At 43.5% G+C, this 13,623-nt stretch overlaps 1 protein-coding gene across 4 annotated transcripts in view; it reads left to right on the top strand.

Moving 5' to 3' along the window:
• The window catches only part of MYRIP (myosin VIIA and Rab interacting protein), a 238,878-nt gene that overhangs the window by 145,846 nt on the left and 79,409 nt on the right, over window positions 1-13,623 (top strand). For all 4 annotated transcript variants that reach the window (XM_011357403.2, XM_023529072.1, XM_023529073.1 and 1 more), the window contains one exon: window positions 12,687-12,823. In XM_011357403.2, the coding sequence (XP_011355705.1) occupies window positions 12,687-12,823 (137 nt within the window). The remainder of the gene's footprint in view (window positions 1-12,686; window positions 12,824-13,623) is intronic.

Genomic DNA, 13,623 nt, shown 5'->3' with positions numbered 1-13,623 from the left:
AGAATGAACATGGGATGGTTTTGGAGGGCAGGAAGATGAGGAAGTTAACACTGATTATAAATCATAGACTCTGGGCTGCTAAAGGGAGAGATATAATAGCTGTATTTTCTAATTTCTATATTTGACACTTTGACATCTGGGGCCTTGCTGACCCTGGAGAGACTGCTAATTAATTCCTAAAGATAGTGAACCACTTGCCTGTGCACCTTTCAAATGCAAACCAACCAATCCAGAGCCCACACCCCCACCACCTTCTCTATCAGGCTCTCACACTCAGGGCCACTATTCCCCTGCCCTAATCACCTCAGAGTCTGGTATCAGACAACTAGGGACAAACCCTGTGCCCCAGAGCCCACTGAAATTATTCATACTAGCTGATCCTAAACTTCCACCCCCATTCCTTCCTGTGGAAGCCACCTACAGTAAAGGCTCTCACCTTTTACTCCCTCTGTCCCCGCCCCGATCCACCGTGTTGCTTCCCTGTGTGGCCCTGCATTGTCAAAGGGACAGGCGCAGGCAAGAATGGAAGCAAGAAGGAGAGAAGGCGGGAGAGAGGAAGGGAGGGAGGGAGGGAGGACACACAGTTTAGAAAAGGCTTCATCTAATCTGTATAACTGAGAATGCGGGAAACAACCTTGACTCTACCACAAATAACTGCGTGATTCTGAGAAAATTTCATAACCTCTCTGTGCTTGGATGCCTTCATGTAAAACGGGGAACCATCTATCAATTTTTTTTAATTAACAGGCAAAAAAAGAGAAGATATTGGCTTCATCATTGACCAGATATGTAGCCTTTGTTTTTACAGTTTTGTTTTGAGGATTAAAAAGACCTAGCTCAACAAGTGGCAGATGTTAATTACACGGTAGCCCAAACAACTTCAATGTAAGCATTTTACTATGAAAAAAGTGACGTTTTTATGACACTTCAGTCATTCATTTAATATAGCAACATCCTTGCCTTTTAATTTTCACAGCAATACATTGCATATATATTATAACAAAAGTCTAGAATCTGCTGATTTTAATAGTAATCAAATCATCCTCTTTTTCCAACAACCAGCTTGAAATTTAATTTAAAGAGCAAACACCTTACTATAGAATGTAATGTTACCATTAATGAAACAGATGCATAAACCAAAAATGTGGAAATTGCACCCATTTCTTAAAGCAAGCATGAAGCAAAACTGGAACACATCGGTGTGTCAGAACTACAGAGGTGAGATGTCAGATGCAACTGTGTGGCCCTGGAAATTTGGTTGGAGGAAGTTGTGATCACTTGTATTCCGAGGATGAGAGAAGTGAGATGCAGAAAGATAAACGGATGTCTTCAAGGCCACACACTGAGTGATGAGGTTGGGATCTGTACGTGCTGATGCTTCTATGCTGTCTCAGTCCCCAGATCACACAGATCAGCACAGAGAGTGGACGAAGACATCTCATCTGGGCCAGTGTGGCTCTGGGTACAAATTGCAGCATCTAGAGCAAGAACACGAGCTCTTCAGATAAACTCAGTTAAATTCTCTTACTCACTTCAAGTTGATTCTGACAAATGAAAGAAGTCCCAGACAGCTTTATAAATAAGAAGGTAAAAGAAAAGCCATATTCAAATGACATTTATTCCTGCCTCCGAACAGCTGAGGCTAAAAGAAACCATTTCATTCCCTGTCCCCCAGGCTTGACAACTGCCTGGTTGAATATGGATGACACTCACAGAGAGGAATGAATCAAGCATGAGAGTGGAGCCCAGAGCTGAGGAGACCAGCTGAGAGATAGGAAAGTTCAAGGCAAGGTCAGTGCCAGTGGCCTCAAGGCATGAGATGGCTCCTTGAGGGCCAGATACAGCTGGGTAGGTCCTGCAGAGGCCAGAATGGATGCAAAGAAGAGGTGCTGCTGTGCCCAAGCCCCATGAATGACACCTGGGAAAGTCCTAGAAGGCACAGAGTGTACCCTGACACATCCACCTCCAGGCCATTTCAGAAATGTATTCTTAGATACATTTTTAGGTAATGGTGTTTCATTGGCTTTTCTCCCTAACTACTAGAGCAGGGCCTTAGCCTTCTTCAACACTCATCTCTGCATCTCAGCCCCGTAGATACGTGGGACTATCTAGGGCACAAGTCTCAACAACTAACCCGTGGAATCCGTGGATTTTTTCCCACCTTTTTTCCGCTGTTCCTCATCCCCAGTAGATTCTGGACACGACCACATCCATCCACCGCCATACTCCCCTGGGTACCATTACTGTACTCCCTGGGCTACCCTCTCTTCCTGGGATCACCTGCTTCACTGGGCACTTTTCCCTTTTCCACTGGCACAGCTGTCTCCCACCAGGCACTTCTCTGCCACCATGGAACCCCAGGGTCAAAGGTGCTGATATGTCACTCGCCTCGAAGGACAAAAAACCTAAAAATCAAGATAAATAAGATTTTAATGCAGTATGTTTAAAAATCAAAATTAATCCAAAAAAAAAATCATAAAGGACAAGATAGAACAATTTTAACTAAAGTCAGGATCTAGTAGAAAGTCTCTGTAAAGAGACCAAAGGAAATGCATGTCCCCTTATAAAAGGATTTTTAATGATTAATTTTTCTAGAATATTTAAATCTGAAAAAAAAAATTCTGAAAAATTGAAAAGTAGGCATATTCAACTCATGACGTTATTTTAAGTTTAAATAATTTATTTAAACCAAAAACGTATTATAATTTTACTTTCCTGGCCTTAATAGAAGCACATTCATCAATGAAATTTTCAACATCTTCTTTGTTCTCTCATTTTTAATTGAAAATCTCAAGCTTCAATAAACAAGAGAAAGTGATTCTGAAAGTCTTTTTGATGGACATAAAATTTTAACAAGAGAAATGAACATACCTCCCAAGTTTGGGAGCAAGACTGGTCACTGTCACGTCCAGGGCTGGCGCTGGGGGTGCCAGAGAGGGACAGGAGAGCCAGGTCCGAGGCTGGACTCAGAACAGCCGGGTCAGCCCACGCACTGCTCCTTGTACTCTTGTCCCTGTTTGGGGTTTTGCAGGGGTGCTCAATCCTAGAGGAAGGCTGGCCCCAGTGGGCGTTTGGGATTTGGGGCAGGGCTGGCCGGGATGTTCTGGGGAGTCTGGGATGAGGAAAGAATTTGACCGGATCCAGGGAAGGTGAGGTGAGCAGTATGCAGCTGGAGGGGCGGGCAGCTGGGGTCTGTCCACAGATCCCGAGGCACGTGGCTCTGCCAACAAGGATTCCGTAGCAAGTTTGAAAATAAGTGCAAACGAAATTAGACGTGTATGAATTACTGGATGAGAGTACCAATTATTATGAGGAAAAGTACATGTCAAATAGAAATTAAGGAGGTTATAAGGAGATGTTCTAATTTCACACTGAAATGGAGATATGAAGATTAAACAAAAGGGCTTCAGATTTTGGATTTTTAACTTGAGAAAAGTTGTTTTCTGTGAATATATTTAATTTACAAAAAGCAGCTAGTGATTTGGTTCTAAGATAGTCTGATGATTTAAATCCTGTAGAAACTTCCTCCAACATAGTTTCAAACAGCATGCAATATCAATAGTGTGTAATAAAAATCACATCATATTTGTATGCTGATTCCTGAATTTTGCTTAGTATAACATTATCCAAATTTGGAAGTGCTGGAATTTTTTTTTAACAACACCAGTCACCCTGTGAAAGAAGTTTCTGTAAATTGCACATCATTAAAAATTATTTAAGATTGTCATTTGATCAGGAGACGTCATTGCCAAACGCGGGTACTTCTCTTGATTGAAAATGGGGCTTCGGCTGGAGGCACTTGACGACCGTGCTAGAGCCGCCAGCCAGCTTTCTCGCTCCCTGTACTTGGGGCTTCTGGTGTGACCTTTGCCCATGGCCTCTCCAGCACGACAGTCTCAGAACAGCTCCTCCTCTCCACAGCAGCCGGGGCATCCAGACGGTGTGCTCCCGGCAATCTAGAAGGGAGGTATAGGACTTCTATGACTTAGCTTCGGAAATTCCAGAACATCAATTCTGCCCATTCTGAGGGGCAAGCAGGTCACCAAGGCCAGCACAGATTCAAAGAGACAGGGCATTTAGACTCCACCTTTCAAGGGGAGGGATAGCAAAGAATTTGTAGTTATCTTTAACCTGCTGCATCCCCATGGAAAGCCATGTCCTTCAGAGCTTGACACCAAGGGATCCAGAGACTCAGAGGGCTGAGTCCCAGCTGTGGACACAAACCAAATCACAGACTCACGCGGGCCAGGCTCCTCCATGGCACTAGGGGCCCTTTTGAGTGACTTTCACATCTTTTGAGTTTTACAACTATGAATGGCTCTGTCTGAGGAAGACAGAGGTTCCACATTTGGTCATTTCATTGGAAGAAGGAGCAGAACTGGTCACAGTCATGGCCAGGGCTGGTATAAACAGTTCCTCCTCTGTGGAATGGGATTCTTGAGTACCTGCTCCATAGAGTGGTTGTGAGGATTAGACAAGTAATTGGTATAAAGGACTTAGAACGTTGCCTGGCATATGGGAAACGCAGGGTGAGAGTTTTCACATAATATCCATGGTCTGTGTGGTCCAGGAAAGACACAGGGGCTTTGCAGCCAGAGGGAGCTGCCATCAACCTGCAGTCCTGCCACTTACCAACTGTGTGACCTTGGGCTTCTTGAACCTCCTTCAGCCTCAGTTTCCCCATCTGCCTCCCTCTAGTTTTGTGCGGATTAGAGAAATCGTGCATAGAGGACCCAGGAGCAGCTCTCACACAGACTTCTCTTCCAGGCTTTTCTTCCTTCTTGCTATTTGTCAACTCCAGCTTCTCACGCCTAGCAAGATGCTTCACATTAATGGCAATTGTCACGTATCAACTGAAAATGACACTTTCAGCCTCCTGGCCGTGTCTGTCTGCAAATTCCCAATGACACACTCAGGGGTCCCAGCGTGAGGGCTGTTCTTTTTCATCTAGCCTCTGTTGATTTTTCAAAACTGATTGCTCTGACTCAGTGCTCAGGGGCCTTCGTGCTGTCAGGGGTGAAGGAGTCTTATTTTTCAAGCCACCTGACTGTCATGCTATTGTTTTTCCCACAACTTTGAATCAGTAATATCTTCGTGTGCTCTTCGTGACATGCCAAACCTGTCCTTGAACTCAGTGGTTCTCCAAGGGCGGTCCCCAGCCAGCAGCATTTGGTCATAGGTTGTTTGGGGACTTTGCCGTGTATAACGGTTTGAATTTGTATCAATGGTATTTTTGGTGTTATATTTTTTTTGGTAACTAATGCACCTGGATTTGGGAGCACCATTTTAATTCTATTCCTCTGCAAAACTTTTTATCATCAGGTCCACTTCTTTTTCCTTGGAAAATGGGAAGCAGCGAGGCAAGTCAGCTGTTCTGTCTCTTGTCTTACCTAAATAGATTGTGGTCAAAATTTAAAAGAAAAAAAAATAATCATGCGGATTCAGAAAACAACCAGCTAATCTTGCTAGACCAATTCTTATCAAGCTTTTTTAAAAATTTATTTATCTTAATTAGTTTCAAGTATACAGTACATTGGTTAGACATCTCTATAGTTCACAGAACGATCCCCCCAATTGCTCCCTCCCTCCCCTGACCCTCCACCTAGCCAACGTATTAAAGGTAACCACATTCCCTATGCCGTGCTCCCCATCCCCGTGACCATCCATCAGCTACCAATCTGTACTTTTTTAACCCTTCACCCCATTCTCCCAGCCTTCCAAGCCCCCCTCCCCTCTGCCCAACACCAAATAGTCCACTATGTTTGTGAGTCTGTTTTTGATTAGTTTGTTCTTTTTCTTCCTTAGATTTTGCATATAAGTGAAATCATATTGTGTTTATCTTTCTCTGTCTGACTTAAATACCTTCTAGGTCCATCAAAGCAATATCTTTTTCCATCCCCTTTCTTTTCATAGGTAGGGGTCTTATTTTCTTAACTTTTCAGCCACTCTGTCTCTTGGTTGGAGCACTTAATTCTTTTCCATTTAAGGTACTTATTGATAGGAGTGTAGTTGTTACCATTCTTTATTTCTGTTTTTGATTCATTTTTTCTTCTTAAAGAAGTCCCTCCAACATTTCCTGTAATATTGGCTTGGTGGTGATAAATTCATTTAGCTTACTTTTGTCTTATGAAGCTTTGATGAATGTCGTCATCACTTGGGAAACTTGCTAAAATGCAGATAGGTTTAGCAGGTCTCAGAGTGAGGATGGAAGGCTGCGATTGCCCATTTCTATCAAGCTTCCAGAAGGTGCTCACACTGCTGGTCTGAAGACCATACCAGAAGCAGCGAGATCTCCACAGTCTCTGCGAGGCTCACCTATAGCGAACTCAGTTTGCACAAGCACCCTGCCACGCTGGGGCCGATAGCCTGAGGAAGCCTGGCTTTGTCACTAGTGGCCAGGAACTGAGCAGTTCTTATGGGGGCAGTGCCTTTCTTCTTGCAATTTTATTATTATTATTCATTATTTATGAACCAAAATCAGTCTGGCATTCCTGGGCGAAGCTTTCATGTGATTATGATTTTAGTACTGTTCTTGCATTGGGTTACGTGACTCCAGCCTGTCTTCTAATGAGAATGTATTATGTTTACAAATTTATTCACGTCATAGAAAAAAAATTAGAAAACTGCTTACACAACAAGTGCCTTGAAGTGATTAGTATTCACAACATGTTGTTTTTTTTTAAGAGAAACAATATAGTGATTTTAGAGTTTCTTCAGATTCCTTGATTCATGGGGCTTTCTATTTGCTTAAACTTTGAAGCAAATGCCTTAATTTGCAATAAGAACACTAACGGGGGTTTCCAATCAGACGTCAAGACACTGACCTGACAGTGAGACCTACAGCCAGAAATCATGTCTGATTCAAGTCAGTCAGTGAGTGACATAGCAGCAAATCACCTGTTTGCACTTTCTTCACAAAATAAAGGTAATGATGATTTATGCCTCCAATACACCGATCGTGGGCTTGATTGAGTACTACTTGATTGAGTGGACCAAGAACTCCCAAGTCTACATTTCAAGTCCAGATTTCTGGCCCCCTCAGCCCCAGACTAGTATATCCAAATGCCCGCCAAGTATTGCCAGCTGAGATGCGGTCGCCATCCCAAATCCAAGTGCCCTGACTGAACTTGCCACCTTCTCTCCAAACCTGATTTTCTTCCTCTATTCCTTATCCCGGTTAGTTGTATGACCATCACACCACACCACCCTTCCCAAGCCAGGAGGCATCATTCTCTGTTAAACTGTGAGTTCCTTGAAGCAGCAATTGGGTTTACTGGCCTTTATAACCCCAGTACCTTACACTGGGCTTGGCAATGAAAAATGCTCAAAAACATGTGACTGAATTGAACTAAACTCCGTAAAGATGGGTGCTCCCTACGATCCTGGAAATCATTTCTGACAATTGTGAAGCATGGCAACCCCTCTGTCTTCCAAAAAAAAAAAAAAAGGTGGATATAGTTTGTCAATTATTTTTACTGCCAAGATATATAGTGAACTCTTATGACTCTAAAATCCATATAAGCAACTTGGTCTTTTTTAATTTTATTTTTATGTTCTGCTATAGTTTGTTGATTTCTTTTCTGACCATGTTACTTTGTGCCTGTCTCCCTACTCCCTCTTGGATGCATTCCTTTTACGTACTAGCATCATAATAGACACGTTGGGATTTCGTCTTTAATTTTACAACCTGCAGGGTAGATTTTGTAAACACTGTTTGAAAATGATGAGACCGAGGTGCAAAGAGAGGAATTATTCACTCTCCCAGTATCGCGCACAAGTTGGTGAGGGGGCTGGCGTCTTCTCTATGGCTGCGAGCCTTCCTGACACACTCCAGGACGGTACAGTCATTCTTCCTTTACTTGGAAAACTGCACAAAGATGCAGTATCACCCTTTTCTGTTTACAAAATAGTAGGTTCATGCAATTTGAAAAATTAAAGAAAAGTTACCCATAATATCATTATCGAGAAATATCAACAGATACATTTTGAACATTTCTTTCCAGGTTTGTTCCTATTTATAGTTATATTTTTACTGTGCCACACTGTGTTAATTATTAAATATCTGTAATTTATTTTAAAATCTGGTAGGACACATTTCCCCATCCCCAATATCTTTTCTTCTTGAAAACTTCTCTTAGCTGGAGAAATATCCTTCTCCATGCCCACCTGTAACTCCTAAAACTTGGTGGTGTCACGGTTTTATACCTCAGGAGCTGGACTGCTTCAGGGGCTGAGTGATTCCCCAGAAGCCTGAAAGCTGTGGGAATGAAAAGTATAAGGCTACACTGAGATATTTTCCTGGGCCTGGGCCCTGAGTTAGACTAGGAAGGGTTCCAACACAGTTTTGATCTCTCAGTGAGTCTGGCACAAAGCTCCAAACAGGGGCGATGAGGGTCATTGTCCAGCCCTTCTCAGCTTGGGCATTGGCTGCCCAGAGAGTTGCCCCACCAATAGACTATCTCTAAGGATGGTACAGAGTCTTTGTCTGACTCCAGGATATAATGCAAAGAGATGGCATGGTGTCCGGTAGCTGAGCCCACAAAGGTGACACAGCACGCGCTGCTGGCCCAGCCTGGACTTGGACACGTTCTCCAATCCCAGTGCAGCCTACCTTCCTCAGAGTCTTGCAGCACATTGCTTTTGTCAAAGCTAACATGCTGCCATGGAGATGCTCCTGTTGGCTAATGGACCATTGGTCCCTGATGGGAATTAGAAAAAAAAAATCATGGGCCGATGTATGGGTCAGCGATCACTGTGGAGTCCCACACAGTATTCGTTGGGAGAATGCAGAAGGCTGTGCCACGTGGTGCCTAGAGTCAGTGCCTAGAGTCACTGAAAAGAAAGAAGAAGATAGAGTAAATGAAAAACTGCAGGCAGGAGAGAGTATAAAGGAAATTTATGTCTTTTGAGTCAACCATGAAAATAATAATTCATCCACCGCAGACTTAAAATCCTCCTGTAAAGCCAAGGAAGATAAGAGCTTAAGAGGTGGTTATGCTTTGGGTTTGCAAAAAAAAAGAAAAAAGAAAAAGCAATATAATCTGTTCTCTTTGCAGAGATCATCTTAGGAGATACAGTGTAATTGTACAAACTGTGAAGTGTGCCTGCAAAAGCTCCTTCTGTTAATGAACACTTAACTTAGCGGTGAGGACAGATCTTAAATAACAAATTAAATCAGTGCTGTGAAGTGCTCAGGTAAAGGTGTGTGCTTTCGAGAAGAGAGGAGGGAGTCGGATGAGGCTGAGTTATCTAATTCTTCCTTCAGCCTTAGAAAGCCCAACATATTTCATTTTACAGAAGAAGAAACTGTAGTTCCAAGTAATCAGTTCTGACCACATTGTGATTGGTGAATTTCGAAGGCTTGTTGCTGATTGTTATAAAGCTTTAGTATTTAGAGAGATTATCATGCCTAAGTTTGTGAAACTGTACAGAACTAAGAATCTTTGTGTGAGCGCCCTTAGGGAGACCTTGGGGTAATTTAAAAAACTGAAGCAGGGTCCCTCTGGACAGTTCAAGTTCAAAGATTTCCACTACAAGTCTCCTCACCAGGAAAGTGTCTCCTACGTGTTTACAGCAGCTGAGAAGTAGCAGCAGTTTGGGCATCATTAAAGAAAATGCCTGAGACATAAAGCAGGCTGGTTCCAATTTCCCATACGTCTGTGGGAATGATCCGGAACCCAAGGCCTGTGGAACACACACTGTCCCACCATTCCCAAGATGCCTTTGGCTTGGCTTTGATTCCGCCTCATCTGTTTTGTCCACACCCCTCCCCCACATCCCTAGTGCAGTGCCTGCCACGTGAGGCATTCAATAAATAGGGAATGGAAGAATAGATGAACGAACCAATGAGGGGACCCGTGTGCAGATGCAGTGTCCCACCCACTGTGCCACCCTTCCCAGCAGGATGCTGACACAAGGCTCTTTCCTTCTCATCTACGTTTGCCTGAAGTTGTGTCTGTTCCGATGGAAGACGAAGGCCTGCAGGTGGGTTAGGGAGCTCTGCAGCACACGTATCCAGTCCACCCTGGCTGGGGGCATCCTCACAGCCCTGTCCCCACGCCTCTGCCCCATGAACCACCTGCATCCTCTGAGCCATGAATTCTAAATAAGTTAAATAAAAGCAGTGATATCAGATGAGAGTGATCATGACCGAGCCTTCCCTGGGGCCTCCAGAAAAGCTCTCTACATTCACTCTAAGTCAAAACATAATCCAGAACACATCACGATTTTAGGAAAAGCTTTCTGCTCCCCTAACGAGGCTGTGGTTTCACGGGTCATCCTCCCATGCCCCACAGCGGTGCCCTGATTTCACTCCATGACTTCAGCAAGCTGAAGCGTTCTATTTTAGAAGTCATTAACGTACTCTGAATGTCGTAGAGTTCTGGTATAGCCAAGGAACAGAGAGCTCATCCTATGACGTACTTGAAGTCATAGGACTCTCGGCTGCAAATAATAGAAACCCAACTCAAAAAGGCTTAAAAGAAAGAGGGAAGTTTTTGGTTCATGTCATGGAACAGTCCAAGGGCTGACCTGAGGCTTGAGTAGATCCAGGTGTTCAGAGTCTATCCATAGGATTCTGTGCCTTCCCACCGTCAAATCTATTTTTGATCAGAAAACCACGAATATCCCCCAAGTGATGGCAAAGGTGGCCCCGGCAGCCCCAGCCTTTCATTCCACCGTGAAGCCAGCCCAGCAGAAAGGAAGAGCCTCTTCCCAACAGCAACAATAAAAGCCCCCACTGCAACCCTGATTGGCAGGTCTAGGTCATGTGACCACGTGGCCGCCAGGGGGTGGGGCCAGCCTTGGGGAAAATACATAGAAGAGAGCCAATTGTTCTTCACACTGGGTGTCTGTGACGAGTGCAAGTGCGTGGTTGAGCTCCGATCTTTGATCCCCACCCAGGTACTTGCTCTCTTGGGAAAGGCACTCAACCTCACTATGTTTCTATTTATTATCTATAAAAGTGGGACTCATCTTTGTAGAGCTGTGGTAAAAAATTATTGAGCCCTTACATGGTGCCAGATACTTCACTGCTTGTGTTCTATCATTTAATCCTCAAGCAGCCTAATCAAGTTGTCACCGTCATCACCACTATTTTATAGATGAAAAAGCTGAGGCTTAGAGGGATTGATTACTTTGCTCAAGACCACACAGCTAGCAAATGCCAGGGCCTGGGCCTTTCCAACCTGCCCCTGCATCGATGTGCTTACACATTGAGTTATCTCCCATGAGAATTAAATCATGATTCAAGGAAAGCTTTTGGCACAGTGCCTCAGACAGAGCAAACACTCAAATTATGGTGTTTATTTTTATTCACAGCAATGATACTGGTGATGTAAATGTATATACTATATTCTATTGGAAAGGGGAAATGGGATCTGATGGGCAGACATGTGGGGACTCCCCTAGTGCCAAACAAAGGAGGGCTTCACTGCAAGGTGGTAACTCCCACATTTAATTCCTAGTCTTCTGCCAGTAGATCGTTCAATGTTCTTAGAGAAATGCTTTTTATTTTTGACTTAGGATAAATTGTCCCTTTGTTTGGGAATAGGGACAGGGACCAAGAGGCCTCCCTATTGTCTACACAACCATTAAGTTGGCTTCCTGAATGCTATCTCATATTCCAGGCCTGCTCTCTGCACCCACCAACTCCTCATTGGACCTCTTAGTCTACAGGTCCCAGCTCTGCCATCTGATTTGCGGGACAATGTTCTGATTCTGCTCTCGTCCTCATTCTTGATTTTTATAGATTTCTTTCCCATTGGATATCTTCTCACATTTCACTGGCATCTGGAGAAGAAGAGCAGCTATGTGTGTGCTTATTCTTCCATTGAATCAGAAGCATTTATATTCATTTTGCTTTTCCGAATTTTCTATAAAAAGAGTATGCATCATTACTTTCATAGTCAGAAAAACAACAACAAAAGCTACCGCAAAGTGAGAAGGACCTAGAATTCCATTCTTGTCAGACAGAAGAGGAAAGAATCATGTCAGTGTTTTGTACAGACTTATACAGTGTTTTGTTACAGCATTGACCAGGAAACTGCTTTCCCATGGTGCTTCAGGTTGGATGAATCAGAGGCTGGAGAATTTTTTCCAAAGAGCCCAGTGTCTTACTTGTGCTTTTTATTTTCCCAAGCTGAACTAGAAATGTTGCTAATGCAGAAACAGTATCAAATATAAAGACTGCTATTAAAAAGATGCATCACTTAGTGGCTCAAATGGCAAGTATTTATCAGCTTGTTCTTGGGAGGGACTCAGGTACATGGTACTTCTACTGGTTTTATCTAGGGTCACTCATGCATTTCCAGTCAACTGGAAGTCGATGACCTTGCTTACCTGTCTGGGGCTTGGCTGGGTACCAGCTGGGGCAGGAGGGGTGATTGGACCAAGTGTCTCCCATCATCCTAAAGGCTAGTTTGGGCTTGCTCACATGGTGATGAGTTGCAGGACTTCTAAGAGCAGCAAGGGAGGAAGCTGTAAGGCTCAAGACTCACACAGCATCACTTCCATTACTCTCTGTGGTCAGAGCACATTGGCCAGCCCAGATTCAAGGAGTAAAGAAGTAAACGCCACGTTTTGACAGAAGGAGCTACAAAATATTGTGGCAAACTTTGCCATCCACCATTCAATAATCCTGTTTCGTAATTGGAATTTTCTGTTTTCTAATTCTGTGTTTTCTTCAGGCTCCTGAGAACCCAGTCTCTGGAATGGTTCTACAATAACGTAAAGAGCCGTTTCAAACGCTTTGGCAGCGCCAAGGTCCTGAAGAATCTGTACAGGAAACACAGGCTGGAGAGTGGAGCATGCTTCGACATCCTAGGTACGCTGGCCACTGGCCGCTTGCCACTCCGAGAGTCCTCGGGGACCTGATGGGGTAGAAGAAGGCTTTGCTTGGAGTTCCTATGTGCTGGGGCGCACTCACCCAGAACGGAGAAAGTTGCTTAAATATCTGGCCTAGTGAAGAGCAGAAATAGGATGTATTTTTGGACATATACCAAAGATTCTGTTAAGGTTTGAGTCTTTTGGTTTCGGCATCCCCACTGGGCTGGATATATTAGGAACTGGAAAGACCAATGTATTTCTGAAAATTGTGGCCATTTTAATTCTGGATCCTTAGAAATTAACGGTTCACAATCATCTTCCCCTAATGGTTAAAACATTGGAAAGTCATCTTTGATTGTATAGACTAGTTCTGCACTCAGAGGATATGCCCTCCACTCCCTTTTCTATTTATACCAGGCCCAGAATTTGATGTAATGAGAGAGTGAGAAAGCATCAGCTTCCTCCCAGGAAGCTTGAAGGATGAGTCCTGCCTATGCCGTTTTATACAGTTAAGACGAACAACGTACGTCATTAGAATGAGAAATGATATTCTGCAGTGCTATTACAACAGCCAGTAGAAAGAAATGGTTGTCAGAATATGAACAGCATGTCCTGCAAAAAAAACTGGTTTTTTTTTTTCCCCTGTCTGGAAGCAGATTTTTACTTCTCTTTGCTGACACAGGTAAACGTTTTTTAGCCGCGAGGAAGACGAAAGGAAAAAAATCTCATCCATCTCATTTGGAGCTTTTTCACCATCATTATTTTGTATTCTCAATCAAGTCTTTGGTTGTGTCTTTT

This window comes from Pteropus vampyrus, unplaced genomic scaffold, assembly GCF_000151845.1.
Source record: "Pteropus vampyrus isolate Shadow unplaced genomic scaffold, Pvam_2.0 Scaffold35, whole genome shotgun sequence".
Classification (NCBI taxonomy): Eukaryota; Metazoa; Chordata; class Mammalia; order Chiroptera; family Pteropodidae; genus Pteropus; species Pteropus vampyrus.
The sequence above is the reverse complement of the archived record's forward strand: the minus strand, read 5'-3'. Positions and strand labels throughout refer to the sequence as shown.